At 34.4% G+C, this 20273-nt stretch overlaps 1 protein-coding gene across 1 annotated transcript in view; it reads right to left on the bottom strand.

The window, feature by feature from the left end:
- Positions 1-20273, bottom strand: part of ADAMTS20 (ADAM metallopeptidase with thrombospondin type 1 motif 20) — a 225514-nt gene that overhangs the window by 41640 nt on the left and 163601 nt on the right. Inside the window, exon 29 of the mRNA XM_002752357.6 lies at positions 10579-10746. Within this exon, the coding sequence (XP_002752403.2) occupies positions 10579-10746 (168 nt within the window). The remainder of the gene's footprint in view (positions 1-10578; positions 10747-20273) is intronic.

Below are 20273 nucleotides of genomic sequence, written 5' to 3'. Positions count from 1 at the left end.
TGCAGACCAAATCTGTTCCTATTCGTCCATCTTGGCTAACTTGTTGATTCATGATTATATTTCAATGGATAGGAGTTTGGGAAAGCTGGTTGTATAAATTGTAAATTTAGGCAACCTTGTCTTAACCTCTCCAAATTTCATTTTTCTTATGCTTTCGATTTTGTGTTATTTGTGAAATGTCACAGAACACTTTCCATACATTTATTCCCGTCAACAGTTCTATAAAAGGGGTATCATGGCTGAAGACACTAGGACTCAGAGAGGTTAAAGTCACTTGCTTGAGGTGCTGCCTATAGTAAGCAAATATCTTAGTCTGTTCACACTGCTATGACAAAATACCATAAACTGAAAGTCTCACACAGCAGAAATTTATTTCCCATAGTTCTGGAGGCTGGAATTTCAAGAGCAAGGTGCTGGCAGAGTCTACATCCATGAGAGTCCACTTTCTGGTTCCTACAGGGTACCCTCTCACTATGTTCTCACATGGTGGAAGGGATGAGCTAGCTTTCTGGGGTGTCCTTTATAAGAGACTAGCAAAGGCCCCACTTCCTAATACCATCACCTTGGGAGATAGAACTTCATCATATAAATTTTGGGGGAACATAATCATTCAGATCATCTCATTCTTTCCCTGCCCCACTCCTCAAATTCAAGTTCTTCTCACATGAAAAATATATTCATTCAATTTCAATAACGACAAAGTCTTAGCTCATTCTAGCACCAATTCAAAAGTCTGTAAAGTCCAGAGTCTTATCGCAGTATTGTCTCAATCAGATATGCATGAGATTCAACGTGTGACTGATTCATCCTGAGGCAAATGCCTCTTCAGTTGTGAACCTGTGAAATCAAGCAAGTATGTGCTTACAAAATACAATGGTGGGACAGGCAAGGCATAGGGTGAACATTCTTATTCCAAAAAAGAAAAGAAGAAAAGGCTAATAGGACTTGCATAAGTAAAAAACCTAGCAAAGCAAACAACATTAAATCTTATGTCTTGAGAATAATCTTTCATGCCATGTTCCACCTTCTGGACACACTAGGGCATGGATTTGGTCCTCAAGGCTAAGTGGCATTGCCCCATGGCTTTGTTGGATTCAGTCCATGCCACTGTTCTCATGGATTGTAGTTTGGTGCCTATGGCTCTTCCAGACTGAAATTGCATACCAGTGGCTCTAGGGGTCTGAGGTCATGACATAGCCTTAGTGGGGACAATTCAGCCAGTATTTTGTTGTTGTTGTTGTTGTCACTTTAGAACAAGAATGGACTTTCCTTCACCGTCCAATAACACGTTACAATTTCCATCTGAGATCTCATGGCCTTTACCATCCATATTTCTATGAACATAGCTCTGCCCTTGCAATGGCCCCCTCCCTTGCTCATGTGCTCAAGTCTGTAGACAGCTCTACCCTTTGAAATTTAGGTGGAAGTCGCCACACAACCGTGACTCATTTACTTTGTGTGTCAATAGATATAATCCCACTTGGACAATGCTAAAGTTTATAACCAGTGCACTTTGGAGGGATGGCCATCACAACCCATGCTGCACTTGGGACCACTGGAAACACATCTGGTATAGTTGAGGACTGCTGTGCCAGAAGGTGGGAAGAAAAGCCCATAATGTGAGGTGGCACCAAGCCATTACAGCCCTGTCCCATCCCCAGGCTCTTGCACTCTGGGCTTGTGATGGGAGTAGGCATTCCTGAGGAGCTTCAAAATGCAATTGGGAGATCATTCTTCCATTGTCTTAGATAACATATTATGACATCTGTTTAGATAGCAGTCTAATCTCCCTATTGTACTGATAAAGAGCTCATAGTTTAGATTGAGATGGCTAATTCAAACTAATCAAACTAATCTCCTTTTCAAATTCAGCCACATATTTTGTATTCTGTCCTGAACAAACTTTCTCATTTTTTCAAGTATAAATAGGCTAATTTTCCAAAACATTAAGTTCTGCTTTCCTTTTAACAACTCCATCTTTGTATCATTTCTCTTTTTACATTTTTCTATTAGCAGTCAAGAGAAGCCAAACTGCACTTTCAATACTTTGTTTAGAAATATCCTCAGCCAAACAGCCAGTTTCATCATGCATAAGTTCTCTCTTCCACAAAACACTGGAACATCAGTACAATTCACTCAGGGCTTTTTTTTTGGGGGGGGGGGCACTTTAGAGCAAGGATGGGCTTTATTCCACTGTCCAATAACAATTGCCATCCGAGACTTCATGGCCTTCACTGTCTATATTTCTAAAAACATTCTGTTTGCAACCACTTAGTTATTCTCAAAGACTAAGGCTCTCCTCTTTTCTTTATGGACTTTTACAAGAATAGCCCTTAATGATCAGTTCATAGCACTGTAGACTTTTTCTAGCATGCATCTCAAAGCTCTTCCAGCTTCTCCTCATTATCCAGTTCAAAAACCACTTCTATATTTTAGATATTTGTTATAGCAGCACCTCATTATCAGTACCAATTTTTTATCTTAGTCTTTATTTTTGTTATAACAAAATACCGTAAACTCGTGTTTTATAAACAATGGAAATTTATTTCTCACAGTTCTGAAGCTGGGAATTTCAAGATCAAGGTGCTGACAAATTCAGTGTCTGGTGAGAGCCTACTTTCTGGTTTATAGAGAGTGCCTTCTCACTGTGTCCTCACATAGGTGAAGAAACAAGCTAGCTCTCTGGAGTGTCTTTTATAAAAGAACTAATCCCAACAATTAGTGTTCTACCCTCATGATTTAATCAGCTCCCAAAGTCCCTACCTCCTAATACCATCACCTCAAGGGTTAGCATATTTTTTTCCAGTTGGGCAGCTGGCAAATATTCAGACCATAGCAGCAGTGAAGCATAGTTGAAGTTCAGTTCTTTTTTTACTCCAGACTGATCTCTTACTGTGTTGCCTCCTGGGGATGAAGAAGTACTTGGCAATCTTTCAACTCTAGAATGTCAGGTGTTCCAAAGCTAAGTAGTAAAACCATATAATAACAGAGTTTGACTACAACCAAGACCTGTGATGCCAATGTTAATAAAGTGTAGATTATGTCTAAAGATATTTATTTCATTTGTGAGTTTCATTGTTTATACTCCTTGTTATTCCAGTAGAAATTGGAGGTCATAATAAGTAATATTATTCAGGGATCCATTAGTATTCCCAACCGTAATATTATAAGGGGGAAAAAATCAGGTTTTTCACCAAGTTCATTATTTCTGCAGGACTTCCAGAGTAACTAATTTCCTTTTCACAACAGTACATATATATCTGCACAATACAGTTTTACCCTGAAAGAAAAAAATTTAAAGCCTGCAAAGCTAAGGATTTACTTCACCCAGTAGACTAAAATTCCTCTCACAAACTATAGCAACACTTTTACTGTAAAAGCACTTTAAATTTTAGTTTTATCTCTTGTGAGTATGAGCAGCAACCACTGACTTCAAAGAGAATTTTTGTTGTTTTGCTTATGAAGGAAAAGATAAGGCATATCTAAATGTGTAAAATCTTATGCATATCTACATAACTTACACTGACCTTCATGTTATGCTTAAGCAGTTGAATTTTGCCAACTCATTACATGTTTTCACAAAAAATATACAATTTTTTGTATAGAGAATAATAACTTCATGTGAACTTTGTGTACAGCACAATATTAAATAGACTAAAATGTCTGAATGTAGTTTAACTTAAATGAATCTCTTATGAAAATGTCTAATCTATAAAATAAAGCTCTGGTAAATATTTTTACAGCTAATTTTGGAAATATAAACTATATTTGGAAAACATCCTGCTTCTAAACCTGAAAAAGAATTACTGGGAAAAATTAGTTTACAAAATACAGCTTAGCAAGAAGTTCTATTAGACAAATATAATTTTCTACAATTCAATACACCACACTTGAATATTGGTCCTTTGATCCTAGCATGAGTTTTAAAAAATCCACGTCTTCTCTACAAAGGAAAAGAAAGGACTACTACTTGGAAGAAAAAAGTACTTGTTTTTGAGTTTTTTAGGAATGAAAGTACCAACGAGTAAATTAGTATGGTTTTAGATTTTAACATAGACAAATTCATTGCATAAACTGAATATTCCTTAGCTTGCTGTCATCAATAACCCCAATTGTCAAATGCAATAGAAACTTTTCAAATCTTTTCTTAATCTCCTGAACACATCTGGCACCACTGATCACTTTCTGTTGAATCATTCTAACTTCTGTGATTGAAACCCCTTTAGTTCTAGGTGGTCTCCTCTTCAATTGCTTCTTCTTAGGATCTTTTACCATTTTCTCTGTATATTCTTTAAATGTTAGCATATCCCAGGGTTCCATTTATAACTGGCTTCTCTTAAAAAGCTCTTTCTGAGCAATTTCTTCTACACATGAATAATTTCTAAATGTATCTCAAGCTTTGATCATAATTCTGAGTTCTGCATTTACATTTTCATGTATTTATAAGAACTGTTTTATGTATTTACAAGATTTTTTATATGTTTTCTACTTAGATATGTCAAAGGCACCTAAAATTCAACATTTTCATAGCAGAACTCTTTCCCTTTGCCCAAAGCCATTTCCTTCTCTGGTTGAAGATACAATAAAGATACTGTCATCCACTCTTAAGTGGCTTACTAGAATGGCTTCCCAAGGTACATTATAACCCCTAAATATGTATCCATTATTTTAACAGCTTTATAGAACTAATATTTATAAGCATGTCAGATTTTGTCTTTTTAAGAAATCCAGGAAATGAATTTAAAGATGTCGTGAAGCTATAAATGCAATTATAACACCAACTAATTGATTGGGATGCACTACTTCATCTATGTTACCTAACTCAATTCAGACAGTTCGTAAATACCCTATTTATGAACAAATATAACACTGTATATATCAGTGCTTTAAAGACTTGACAGTGGAAATGGATTAGGTAAATTTTAGCAAATCCACAGGTACTGTAGCCATTGTAACTATTGTAGAGCAGAAATATGGAAATATTGGATTGTGTATTGCAAAAATAGGTTCATCAAGGCTGACTCATCCTGCTATTTAAAAATAATTATTTAAAATAAAAATAGTGAAGTCTTCTCTTCTGATGCTTTTTTATAATTTTTTATTATGGATAAGGTTTTGATTTCTTTATAGTCACTTATTTGCAACTATGGTTTATTTCAAGGGAATCAATAATTTAGTGCTACTACTGGCAGTAGTATAGTATTTTAAGTTAAAAGAGACTTTTAATTTATGAAATCCCTCCTATAAAAATAATGAATCAGTGACCATAAAACCTACCCATAATTAAGTAACTTCATTGTGGGTATGTTTACTATATCATGAAAGCAGCCATGGCATTTTTTAATCTCCAATGTTAGCAGATATTCTCTTATATTGAACTGGAATTTTTAAAAAAACTTTTATGCACTGTGCAGAATCTGTCTGCCTTTTAAATGTAGAACAAATATATACCAACTTTTATGTGAGAACATATGAAGCTGTGAAGACTGGAACTGTGGTAGCCGTTTTATGATCATTACGAGTTGAACAACAGAATCACAGAAATGCCAATCCAGCACCCAGATGTTGTGGAGTTGCTGAATTAAAATTAAAACAAGTAATACTCTGATTTTGTTATGTAAACAATAAAAGTCTTCATGATTTAAACCACTAATAAAATCAGGCTTGCTACTCCCAACAGAACACTAGACAACTTCCATAACATAGTTGTTACCATTTAATTGATCTGGAAAATTGTCAAGGTTTTTCTTATAATCCAAATTCTAGAATAGGCACTACTCCAAATATCTGATGAGACTATATTAGTGCCCAACACTTTGAACATCATCCTTCTTAGGATTTAAGTAACTCCATCATATATAATATGTGATCAACTATATCCTCAGTTATTTATCCTTTAACCTGTAAAATCTATATATATCTTATATGTATGTAACAAGCATTTAAACATTAAAAAGCTTGCAACGAATTCAGCACAACTTAGAAATTACATTTCTATTGACTACAATATTATATGTAGTCCAGTGACAGCCTGAAATTGTGAACTTCATGTATCCTTCTTGGCCAAAAGGGCAATAATTTACTAAGGAGATATAAGGATGAGCTAATATATAATGATAATAATGGAATAATTATGATAACTAGTATACTGGAGACAGCTCAAACAGACCTGTGTTGAAATCCCTGCCCCCAGCATTTCCTGCACCATGACCTACACAAGCTTTTTAACCTTTCTATAAGCTGCTGTTTCTTCATCTATATAATAAACATAATAATACCCGCATTTGTGGGGAAAAAAGACATCGCTTATATAGTGTCAGGAAGTGACTGTCCCTTGCTGCTCCCTTCCCCTTCCCATTTTTTCACTTTTCTTATGGAGATGTGATTATTTATGCCTTGAAAATTTGATAAATGCCTTAAATTAGATTGCTAGTAATCTCAGCCTACCCCAAGAAAGGCCAATTTAAATATCAAGAAAGATGATAAAGGAGGAGCATTAACAGATATCATTGAAATGAAAAACAATTTCACTGACTAGAAAAGATTAGGAAGCAAAGTTTACCCAGTGCTGGAAGCAAGAAGGCATCCTCACCATCCCTAAGCCCCAGTCTACCTTCACCTTAGAAATGTCACTGAATACCCTGATGTTACAAATGAAGGGATCACATATTCTTAATTAGGAGCTTTAGGGATTTAAAAAATTAATATTTGCTATTTTTAAAATTATAAAACATATACATATGTCAGGAATTCTGAAAATATAGAAATAAAGATTTATACTTACATATTTTTGAAAGACAATATGGAATTAGAGAAATATAAAATCTCTTAAACATCTAGAATTTAGCATTCAATTTCTTTCCTTTTTCGTTTTTTTCCAAATGAGGGACTTTGGGTGGGGAACACTGGGCAGCAGATTTGCGGGATTTTGGAATTTATATCACCTTTGGTCTCAGCTCTGATCCCTAAAATGCAAGTAAGAAAATGATGGCTCTCAAAGAGGAAGCAGCCAAGTGGCTGATTTGACTTGGTTCTACATTGAATATTGTTGTGTGAGATTCTTTAGGTATCTAAATTGTCCAGCAGGTTTGTCATGTTTAAGGGGAGGTGAGAATTCAGAGTTTTTTTTTTCCTAAACAGAAATTGTGCATTTGGATGGCACTTAAGTAAGTAAATGGGACCTGAGACAACGAAGAATCTAGAACCATGGTAGCTTTAAAAACTTGAATTTAAAAGTGAAGCTGCTATTTCCAAATAGATAAAATTAAATGAAAAAAAAGTCCCCTTGTTTCTAGGAAGTGGGGGTGGAGTGGGTTTTTTCTTTCCTTTAAACAACTCAGGTATTTAATTTGTATCTAGGATATACATCTGAACATAGAGGACAAATGCCCCGTATAGCAATGTTTGTTCCTGTTTAGCAACAGTAATTAAAATGCATTTCTAAATCCTTTAATTTTTTTAAAAAAACGATACACCAAATAAAGAGTGTTCCTTCAAAACTCATTTGAGCCCCTCTGTGCTCAAAATTTACCAAATGAGTCTTTTCGTTTGAATGAAGCATCATGTAAAATAGTAATAAAACGAAATTATTTTAAGAGTGAGTGATTATATTAAAGCAATGTTACAATTTATATATTCAGAATAAAGCAGCAACCAGTGATTATCTTGTAACTACCTCTGAAATTACACTTCTGTTTAATACATTGTTATATGTAATGCAGTGACAGCCTGCTATTGTTAACTTCCTGTGGGTGCTTTTTACAGAATAAATCAAAAGGCAATGACTTGACAAGTGGTCATTTGTTTCTGGCTGAGATTTGGGGACTGTGTGGGTGAATGCAACTAATTTCTATGACAAGAAAAACCAATTCAAAGAAAGCAAATTCTGTACAAAAGCATCTATTTTTTGTAGTCCTTAAATATTCATATCTGTATCTTTAAAATCCCTGAAATATGTTCCTTTAGCAGATCTCACATAATTTCATATTTGGTGGTAAGCCAAGGCCAATTTGTTTGCATGGATGATGGATCCACAATAGTGATTGTGGAGCTTGAGGTTCAGAGTCAGAAAGCGACTCTTCATTAATACCAACCATTAGCAGCTGCAGCAGCTTCAGAGCAGCAGAAGAATCTTTGAGATCAACAGGAATGTTGGTGGCCAAGACAAAAAAAGTCTCTCTCATTTCCACTCCCATGCTCCTGTGGCTCCGGCCTGATGTAGGAACTGGGAATTAACTGCTGCACACTGGGCAGATCTGTGGCTGTTCATGTTCAGTGCCTTTACGATGTTTCACACAGGGGAAAGCTACTTTGCCATTATCCTGCCACATCTCTATCCAGATAAAGTAAGGCAAACCTCCACTTTAAGCAAAACCACAATGTGAGAAACATAATAAATCAAGAGATGGTGAGTCGTTTTGCAATTAGATCACAGTATTCAGAGTAAGAAGTATTTAGCTTAGATACAAAGCTAGGTGCTTAGGAAATAAAATATCCATTGTCTCTAAGAGAAAAAGTAATGTCCGAGATAATTCTGAACCAGTAAGCATGAGTTAGGTTTTTGTCTTACTCCCTAAAGATAATGCTTAGTCATAGATGATATAAAGTGACACAAGCATATCTGAGTTCTTCTGAGCTCACACTATATGAATGTAAATAATGGCCAAAATAGGCCGGGCGAGGTGGCTCAGCCTGTAATCCCAGCACTTTGGGAGGCCGAGGTGGGTGAATCACGAGGAGAGATCGAGACTATCCTGGCCAACATGGTGAAACTCCATCTCTACTAAAAAGACAAAAATTAGCTGGGCGTGGTGGCGCACGCCGGTAGTCCCAGCTACTTGGGAGGCTGAGGCGGCAGAATCTCCTGTACCTGGGAGACGGAGGATGTTGCAGTGAGCCGAGATCGTGCCACTGCACTGCAGCCTGACAACAAAACGAGACTCCGTCTGATTAAAAAAAAAAAAAAATGGCCAAAATATATGTAGAGAGGCCATTACAGACTCAGGAACAGATGATGATAAACTATCAAACTAGATCAAGAGCTACTTTAATAAAGGAAATGAGAGAACCTATTGAGTAACTAAGTGAGAGAACCTGTTGAGAGGCAAGTGAAAAAGAGACAGGATTGATCCCGTATTTCTTTTTTGAACAACTTAGTAGGGAGTAGTGACATTTACTAAATAAAACAAGTTAATGGAGAAATCTTTTAAATCATGGCCTCTACTAAAGCATGAAAAATAATTTATTTACTTGATGAACATCCACTGTAGAAGCAAATGCCCAACAATAAATCTTTTTGGTGTGTGGGATTAAAAATAGAGATTTATTAACTGCTAGTTTTCAATTAAACAATGACCACAGCCCCAACATATCAACACTGGCAGAGGCTGCCCCTTTTACAAAGAAATTTGAGATTTTTTTACTCAATTTGGGAGGCTTTTAGTCAACATCAATGAGGCATTAACATAATTCCACTTTAAAGCTTAATGCACTGCATTGAGGTGCTGAGCACAAAGACTAAATGATGATAACGTTGGACCCCAGGGGAAACCCCATTTTCTTCTAGCTGACCAATAGACATAACTCAAATATCTGACAGAGATAAGGAAGTTCTATGATCAGAAGATAGATTTCTTTTTCCCTTTGCGGTACTGGTAATCTCTCTGAGGTTCTGCTGAGAGCAGCCAGATGGCTACATTGAAAGTCTAGCCCCATTGAAATCAGTCCTCAGAAAATTTTTCCAGTTATCACTTCTGACTTAATTTATGGCTTTTTTCTTGTCAATATTTCCCAAACTGGTGGAGTTTGACAGTCATTTTCAAATGCATGCCTACCCCAATTTAACTTTTGATCTCTTTTCTCAGAGTATGCCAAGTGGTATCAATTACCCTTCTTTTTACAGACTGAATTGTCAGCCTGGATCTCATTTATTTATCAGCTTGATTTTTGCTGAGTCTTTTCATTCTAGTGTAGCCTAGGTTGTCTAGCTCTGACAACTCCCTAACTCTCAATCTCTGATTACAATCTTGTCTGGAATTTACCAGTCACCTCTCCAGGATTCAACCTTACCTAAAATCCAAGATTTTCGGATAGAAACAAGGCAGTTACTAAATGCATCATCATATATATTTTACTGTTAGACTACAGAGAATAGTATTATGATTACCGGTAGCTCTGCTAGTATTTAGTAACAAAATTTCTTGTCAACTTTATAGCCACAAAAGTCAAATGACAAGCTGGGCACAGTGGCTCAGGTTTACAATCCCAGCACTTTGGGATGACAAGATGGGAGGGAGGATTGCTTGAGCCCAGGAGTTTAAGAACAGCCTGACCAACATAGCAAAACCTTGTCTCAATTTTAAAAAATCAAATGACTAATTTATTATTTAACTATAAACTTAGCAAATGTGTTAACACTGTTTAGTATTAATATTAACTTAGAGCATAGTGCAAAAAAGTATATAACAATACATTTTAGAGAAGTAGAACATTCAAGGTTATGGATTAAAAAGAATGAATTGAGATTTTGTTTTTTTAAGTACAAAAAATAGATGTATAATTATAAAATACATCACATACCTCATTCCAGCTATTGGCTTTCCATGAAGGGCATCTGCCAGATCTACAGGCTTTGTGAGTTGGAGGTTTCTGTATATGACTGCAATTTGTGTCTTCTAGTCTCCTTTGGAAGTGGTCAACACAAAACACTTCACGGTACTTATTACCTTTACCACAAGAAGCTGAACACTAGAAAAAAAATACGAATGCACTTGATTCATTTTCTTCTTGATTAATTTAAACTTATATTAAAGAAGTACAAAATGTAACAATCCACACGTAATTGCTTTGATATTTTTATTAAGATATACTCTGGTATTTCCAGTTAGAGAAAAGCTAAAATTTACCAATCTGCTCTGGACCATCAATTAATGTTAATATCATAAGATATGATCACATTTTTGTAATTTATTCTACAAGAATGTAATGATTTTCTACAATAGACCAAGAACTCTTCTGGCACACCAATGCTTTAAATCTTTTAAGGTTAGACTATCCTCAGCTAACTCCTTTTATTATGCATAGTCCAATAAAACTTGCATTCAATTTTGTAGAGTCAATACTCAATCTATTTTTATCCCCATATGCTTTTCTATACTGTAAAGTATATTTACTATGTTAAAAATTTTCGTCATCTCTCAGTGCAGAAAACTGTGATTCAGAAAGCAGAAAGTTTATTTCTTTAAACAGCATTTCAGTTCAGGTTTGTTTTTTGCATCAGTCTAGAAGATGCCTTACTCTACCATTGGCCCTCCAATATATTTAGTAAACAAAAAATAACTAAAGTCTTTTTAAAAACATAGGTAAAATAATGATTTGACTTCATTTGTCAGCCAGTTTTCATTATATGAGTGAGGACGGTGCAATGTGATAGAAATCACCCTGGCTCTGGCATTGAGGAATACTTCTGCCACTTATAGCTGGGTGACTTTAGGCACATTTCACAACCTGTCCAAGCCTTGATTTTTTTTCATTTATAAAACATGAATGATAACATCATTCTTACAAACTTGTTATGAAGATTAACGTGAGATAAAGAATATGAAATGTCTAACTCAGTCCTATTACACTTGGTAGACCCTCAGTAAACATTAGCTTCCTCTTCCACCATTTTTCTTCATACAGTGTCAGAGAGAATGCTGACAATTTCAGCATAATATATGTACCAGAGGAAAGCTAACCAAAGAAGCCATGGAGTCCAGACAACCTTTCTTATTCCTCTGAGACACTTGCTGGCATATGGTTTCATTTTGAAACATATGCTAAGTTCTGAGAACATCAGATATACATTTTTTGCATATTGTGAATTCACAGAATATCAGACTATTCAGACTATTTGATACTCAAGTACTTTAAACTTTTAAAAAATGAACAGTCTGAAGATAATTTTCTTTTTTTTTTACATTACCAGCAATATGTTATAATAATACAATGATTATTAAGAACTATTATCATATCCTTAATGTTCTCTACCTCTCCTCCACCTCATTAATACAGCCATTCCATGCCACTTAACACTTGGTTCTGTGAAATTCTCTAATGGATTTTCATATGTTGTATTAAGGTACATTCTTTCCTCCTACTGATCTAGACCTGCCTATATGCTTTACTGTTCCTGGTCATGTATCTTGGGCACGTTCCCCGACTTTTTCCTTTCCTTGTTGTTTGTTTTTCAGAGTATTATGTTCTAAAAAAACCACAAAGTATTACTGTGTATCATGTACATACCAGGGAGTGTGCTAACTACTTTAAGTATGTACATGTTCACACATGGAAGAATGATTTTCCCCAAAATATAACTTTTAAATTGTGACCTTTTGAACAAAGGAAGCATTCATTACTCCCTCTACTAGACACTTTATAAAAAGTAATAATTATTGTGAATAGTCACGTGACGATTTATTAAACACCATCTCTTGCTTTTGCTCTTGATGTATCTTCAAAGTGCTTATAATCTAAATGATACACATCATCTGTGAAGTGAATTATACCAGCATAGGTCTTAATATTGCACTCAGTGAAGTGCAATATTCGGAAAACAAAAAACACTACAAGATACTAACTACCATTAAAAGAATATAATAAAAAGTATGATGGAATTTCAAAACTCATGAAAAGTAGTATTTCTTTCTAGAATATTTGTAAGTGCCCGAAGAGAAGGTAATATTTAAATTCATTCTTGAAGGAGAGGTAGGTTCGTTGATGAACAAAGATGAATGGTCTTATGTGTATGTTTGATATGACTTATCTAGACATTGTCCAGGTGTGTCTGTTTTGAAAAATTCCCAGAGTTCTTTTTAACAGTGCCAAGAATCCAAGAATCAGCCAGTAAATTTACTGTAAATTGTGATATTTCTAAGAATGGCCAATTCACTTACAAAGCTATGTAACATAAGAGGAAACAGATTAAATTCCAAATCCTAATTAAGAATTCAGTAATATATCTCCTCTATAAGCATTATCTATGAATGGAATGTAAACTCACACATGTAGTACACTGCCAAAGTTCAGAATTATTTTTCTTAAAACTGAATAGTCTTCTACTCTATAACTTTAAGTCATCTTTGCTTCTCTCTCTTCTTTATTAATCTATCAAACTAATACAATCTATTATTAGTCTAATCTAGATTGTTACTAAACATAATTTAAATATAAATCTATTTTAATCAACACTTTCTATTTTATAATTTATAAGCTTATTTTTACGCTTTTTTTTTTTTTGGCTCAAGAACTGATAATGGCTCTCTTATTGTCTTAATAGCAAACCAAAACTTAAACTCCTCTTTGCTTTCTTGATCCACCAAATTTTAGTCAACTTGCCTTTCCAACTTTATATTTTTCTACTTTTCACCATGAAAACTTTTATTCTCTTTAGGCATAATTGCTTTCTCTTTAATGTGACACATTCACTCAACAACTAGGTATTTCTTTTACCTAGACTAATCACTTCCTCTAATAATTATCCTTAAATCCCTAATTCAATCCCATGTCTAGGGTAAACACACATCAATCTTTCACTTCCCTGAACTCTTCTAAGTCCTACCCTGTTTTTAGCACTTCATTATTTTCTACGTTTTCAACTTTTGTCACATGTTTCATCTACCTAGCATCCTGGAGGTCAGTCCTTTTAGATCGCCCATATCATCTAGAAAGTGGCATGTGTAATAACGATCAGCTGATGGATGTCAATTAATGGTATAAGCAATTTTTAATTTGCTTTTATTAAACTCTAAAATAATTGACTTAAAAATTTTAAATTCCATGAAATATATTTATTGGTTAAAAAAACGAAAGTCCTCTAGAAATGATAAAAAATACAAAATCAAAGAATTATAAAATAAATTAAACTTTAGATATACTTTGAAAGTAAAGCTCTCTTTCTCCAAGATCTGAAGAGGATAAGTACAGATTCTATCCTCAAAATAAGTACAGTATTTTACATATCTGATGAATTCCATCTGGGAATTTCTCTAAAGTAAAATGGGACATGTTAAGTAAAGAATTATGTTTTAGTTGGAATGAGGCATCCATAGAGTAAACAACTAGTGAACTGATACCTTCCTCTCAAACGATAATACATTCTGAGTTGTAAGGATTCCACAAAATAGCCCATTTGGTAGGAATATTCAAACATGCAGTTTTTTCTTCTGGTATCCCAGCAATCTTTTGGTTTTTTTCCTCTGTTTTATATTCCTGACACCATCATAGTCTTTTGAGGTTTTACTTAATGCTGTATAATTCATTTCTAGCATTCTCATCGAAAGATTTTTTCTCAAAAATCACCCCTAGTTCCCTTAATTGGCATAGCCTTAACTGCTGCTGAGATTTTTTTCCATGACTACTATGGAATAGTAGATACAGCATGCAACCCACTCCAGAATTAGTGATACTAAATAAACATACAAGTGCCCCAAGCTGATAATTCTTACAAATTAGGTGAAGACAAATGTCTAAAATAAAACATGGCATTTGAAACAAATGCAAAATTTGCAAGCCCTGAAAATATAGTAGACTCTTGAGAGTTGTTCTAGTTAGCTGGTACTTTCCTTTCTAGAATGGAGCACTGAAATTAATTAGTCTCTTCTAACATGGTAACTTTGGGAAAAGTATACTTTTATTTTTACAGAAAAGTTGCACATAATTATAGAATAAGATTACTTATTATATTTGAGGTGTGGATTTTTTTGTTTATATATAAAGATACTGCAGAAGAATGAATGTATTAACTTAATTAGTGGGAGTCTTGTTGATTAATTCTGGAAACTTAAATTGTTAAACAAAATAAAATAAGGAAATAAAATTTATTTAGCTTCACTTCTAGGAAATGGAAGATTTTTTTTTAGGCATCCCTAAACTATTACACTGATTCTGACAGTAGTGAGAAACATACAGCTACTGGTTAGAATTAATATGTACCCCAACTAGTAGTTATATATCTCTGAAAAGTAACTATTACACTAGTCATGCATAAACCATGCCCTTTGTAGACTTTACAAGCTGGGTAACCATAGGTAAGCTCTTAAATTTCACTGGACCTTAATTTTTCATATATACATATATATATATAGATAAAAATAATAACTATTTTATATGCACGTTTAAGTAAAAGTAACATAAAAAAGTTTTTTTTTAAGAGAGATAAATAACCAAACTAAGAAAACTCTAAAGACATGTGTAATGCCATAGCAAAATGAGAAAAAAATTTAAAATCAATAAACAACTAAAAGAGTACTGCAGAAAATCACATTGATTAGATTCAGGACAAGATTAAAAATGTCTCCCATAATGCAAACGGAATAGTGAAGATGAGGCAGAGAAGAGTAAATGGAGAGTCTATGTATGCATGTTGTTTCCTGGAAAATACTCTGTTCATGTTCAGCTCAAGTCATCATATCATTGCGCATGCCATCATATCATTTCCTCCCACCACAACACCTTCACCTACTTCAACCCTATGTATTTTTCAGTACTGAGTTTAAATCTCATTTCCTTCTCAAAACTCCTTTCTCTGATGGAGGATGTCTGATGTTCAGTTTAGACCAGATTAGGTAGGATTCTTACAGACTTTTTTTTTTTAAGCACCCTTTCTCCTTTGCTATCCTCAGTGCACCTGTAATTGTCTGTTCTATGTCTGTTTTCCCTTCCAGACTATAAAATCTGCTGAGAATAGACATACTGTAGGGAATCAGACACACTCACCAAATAAAAAGCATCCAGAATCACTCATTTTTAATTTAATGTGTCATTAATAATTATACCTTCCTTTTAAAAGGAGGACATAATACCAATGCACCATGAACCATAGGATCTTTCATCAATTTACTGACCGATGTTTTACTGAAATGGTAGATATTCCACTGACATCACGTAAACTGATTTTAGATGGTACATTTCCAATATAATAGTTATGTTACATAGTAATGAACATCCTCAATTTTAGCTATAAACATCCCTTAGTTGGGTATTTGAAATATAGACCTGAAGTCTGGTGTATAAAAAAATCAAGTGAAATTAAAATTAAGAGTAAGTATTACTTATCCATTGGATCTATTTTAATTAAGCTTGGCTAGAAAAATAGCAAGTATCCATTTCTATGCTACTACTACATAATGTCATCTAAGGATAAAGGTATATATATTTGTTTTTATATTAATAATCTAAACTTTAGCTAAACTTCCCTAAGAGTATCAAAACTCATATTTAATATACTAAAAATTAGTATTAGAAACACAATAATAGAAAAAGGCTTTGACATCAACTGTAAGTTTTGTGGTAAATATTTTTAGTGACTATTAAAATAAAGTTGATAATTGAGAGGGATTTTAGAGAAAACCTAGTTTACCTTCGTATATTTTTCTTCATATAAATTATTGTGTTATAATTTAAAATTTTCTAAATTAATCTGTACATAACCTAAATTATTGCCAGCTCAACAAAGTTTCAAGAGTAAATTTGGCAATGACTCTACTGCTTAAGCAGATAATGTTTAGTTATTCTGGGTCAATTAGTAAGAACTAGAAGTATCTTACAACCATCAAACTACCACTCCTTCAACATGCCTCCACATTTGCTGATAAGAAAAATATTTAAAATTAAATAGAGGCCAGGTGAGGTGGTTCATGCCTGTAATCCCAGCATTTTGGGAGGCTGAGGCCAGAGGCTCGCTCGAACCCAGGAGTTTGAGACCAGCCTGGTAACAAAATAAGACCTCATCTCTACAAAAAAAAAAAAAAGAAAAGAAAAAAAGTAGCCAGGCATGGTGAGGGTGATGCACATCTGTGGTCCCAGCTACTTGGGAGGCTTAGGTGTGATGATCACTGGAGCCCAGGAGGTGGAGGTTGCAGTGAGCCATGAACATCCCACTGTACTAAAGCCTGGGCAACAGAGCAAGACCTTTTCAATAATAACAATAATGAAACAATAAATAAATTAATTGAATATTTCAGAATTTGATAATACAATTGTAAACATTTCATATACTTTTTCAAAAACCATTTTGGGGATGATTAAAAATTATGGCATTTTTCAGCAGCCATAAATAACCTAACTAAACAAAAACTTCATAAGTATAATTTTTCCCCCAACCATTTTTTTAGTCCTCTATTGTTGTTATTAAACAAAAAAATAACAATAGGAAAATGAAAAATTGAGTAAAAGTAAATGAGGTGATATTATTCAATTTCACTTCAGCTTTTGAAATTTTCTGATTATGTTTTCAAAACATAATTTTTAAGAAGTCATCAAATTATCTTTTTTTTTTCCCTGGGGACAATATAGTTTTTTTCTTTAAATTATACTTCAGGTTCTGGGGTACAAGTGCAGAATGTGCAGGTTTGTTACATAGGTGTACACATGCCATGGTGGTTGGCTGCATTCATCAACCCGTTATCTACATTAGGTATTTCTCCTAATGCTATTCCTCCCCAGCCTCCCACTCCACAACAGTTCCCTGATGTGTGATGTTCCACTCCTTGTGTCCATGTGTTCTCATTGTTCAGCTCCCACTTGTGAGTGGGAACATGTGGTGTTTGGTTGTCTGTTCTTGTGTTAGTTTGCTGAGAATTATGGTTTCTGGCTTCATTCATGTCCCTGCAAAGGACATGAACTCATCCTTTTTTATGGCTGCACAGTATTCCCTGGTGTATATATGCCACATTTTCTTTATCCAGTCTATCATTGATGGGCATTTGGGTTGGTTCCAACTCTTTGCTATTATGAACAGTGCTACAACAAGCATACGTGTGCATGTGTCTTTATAGTTGAATGATTTATAATTCTTTGTGTATATACCCAGTAATGGAATTGCTGGGTCAAATGGTATTGCTGGTTCTAGATCCTCGAGGAATTGCCACACTGTCTTCTACAATGGTGGAACTAATTTACACTCCCACCAACAGCGTAAAAGTGTTCCTATATCTCCACATCCTCTCCAGCATCTGTTGTTTCCTGACTTTTTAATGATCACCATTCTAACTGGCATGAGATGGTATCTCACTATGGTTTTGATTTGCATTTCTCTAACGACCAGTGATGATGAGCCTTTTTTCATACGTTTGTTGGCTGCATAAATGTCTTCTTTTGAGAAGTGTGTGTTATATCCTTTACCCACTTTTTGATGGGGTTGTTTAATTTTTTTCTTAATTTCTTTAAGTTCTTTGTAGATTCTGGATACTAGCCCTTTGTCAGATGGATAGATTGCAAAAATGTTCTCCCATTCTGTAGGTTGCCTGTTCGCTCTGATGATAGTTTCTTTTGCTGTACAGAAGCTCTTTCGTTTAATTAGATCCCATTTGTCAAATTTTGCTTTTGTTGCAATTGCTTTTTGAGTTTTATTTATGAAATCTTTGCCCATGCCTATGTCCTGAATGGTAGTGGCTAGGTTTTCTTCTAGGGTTTTTATGGTTTTAGGTCTTACATTTAAGTCTTTAACCCATCTTCAGTTAATTTTTATAAAAGGTGTAAGAAAGGGATTCAGTTTCAGTTTTCTGCATATGGCTAACCAGTTTTCCCAACACTATTTATTAAATATGAAATCCTTTCCCCATTGCTTTTTTTTGTCAGATTTGTCAAAGACTAGATGGCTGGGGATGTGTGGTGTTATTTCTGAGGCCTCTGTTCCATTCCTTCAGTGTATGTATCTGTTTTGGTGCCAGTACCATGCTGTTTTGCTTACTGTCCCCTTGTAATATAGTTGGAAGTCAGGTAGCATGATGCCTCCAGCTTTGTTTTTTTTTTGTTTTGTTTTGTTTTTCTGCTTAGGATTGTCTTGGCTATGCAGGCTCTTATTTTGGTTCCATATGAAATTTAAAGTAGGTTTTTTTCTAATTCTGTGAAGTAAATCAATGGTAGTTTGATGGGGATAGCACTGAATCTATAAATTACTTTGGGCAGTAATTTATACATTTTCACAATATTGATTCTTCCTATCCTTGAGCATGGAATCTTCTTCTATTTGTTTGTGTCCTCTCTTATTTCCTTGAGCAGTAGTTTGTGGTTCTCCTTGAAGAGGTCCTTCACATCTCTTGTAAGTTGTATTCCTAGGTCTTTTATTCTCTTTGTAGCAATTGCAAATGGGAATTCACTCATGATTTGACTGTCTGTCTGTTATTGGTGTATAGAAATGCTTGTGATTTTTGCACATTGATTTTGTATCCTGAGATTTTGCTGAAGTTGATTATCAGCTTAAGGAGATTTTGGGCTGAGACGATGGAGTTTTTTACTTATAGAATCATGTTATTTGCAGAGACAATTTGATTTCCTCTCTTTCTATTTAAATACCCTGTATTTCTTTCTCTTGTCTGATTGCCCTACCCAGAGCTTCCAATACTCTGTTGAATAGGAATAATGAGAGAGGCATCCTTGTCTTGTGCCAATTTTCAAAAAGAATGATTCCAGTTTTTGCCCATTCAGTATGATATTGACTGTGGGTTTGTCATAAATCATTCTTATTATTTTGAGATATGTTCCATCGATACCTAGTTTATACAGAGTTTTTAGCATAAAGGGTGTTGAATTTTATCAAAGGTCTTATCTGCCTCTATTGAGATAATTATGTTGTTTTTGTCATTAGTTCTGTTTATGTGATGGATTACATTTATTGATAAGTCTATGTGGACCCAGCCTTGTATCCCAGGGATGAAGCCGAAAAAAACATGTTTACAGTATTACTAGATATGCATATGTGGACCCAGCCTTGTATCCCAGGGATGAAGCTGAAAAACACATGTTTACACTATTACTAGATATGTCACTTCTCTTTGTGTTCTGACAACATGGTGCTTAAGTCATCGTTAAAAATGTAAGCACTTAAAACCATATGGCTGGGTGTCATGTCTATCCTATTGCTCGTTGTATGCCAGATATTATTTGATTTCTGCAGACAACCAAATAAAGCATGCTGAGGGTTGATGGAACCTTTTTGTTTAAGTTAAGGTAAACTTAAGGAAACATACATAGTATATATTACAAATTCAATTCCACCTTCTCATTATAAACCAGAAATCATTTCCATCAAGATAAGTGAAATTTTATAAGTTGTATCATAGAGTGGTTTTTATTTAAGCATTCAGATATTATAATAGCTAAAGATAATCAGATGTTGGAATGCCTCTCTTGGAAAAATTTGAGAGGAGTAGTTATGTTTTCCTTAGTCTTTCGCAATTCCAAACATATTAATGAGCTTTTCAATATTAGAACAGGTATTATTTATCTTGTTT

Source organism: Callithrix jacchus, chromosome 9 (genome assembly GCF_049354715.1).
Source record: "Callithrix jacchus isolate 240 chromosome 9, calJac240_pri, whole genome shotgun sequence".
In the NCBI taxonomy this organism is placed as follows: Eukaryota; Metazoa; Chordata; class Mammalia; order Primates; family Cebidae; genus Callithrix; species Callithrix jacchus.
Note: the sequence above shows the minus strand (reverse complement) of the source record. Positions and strands in the feature narration are given on the sequence as shown.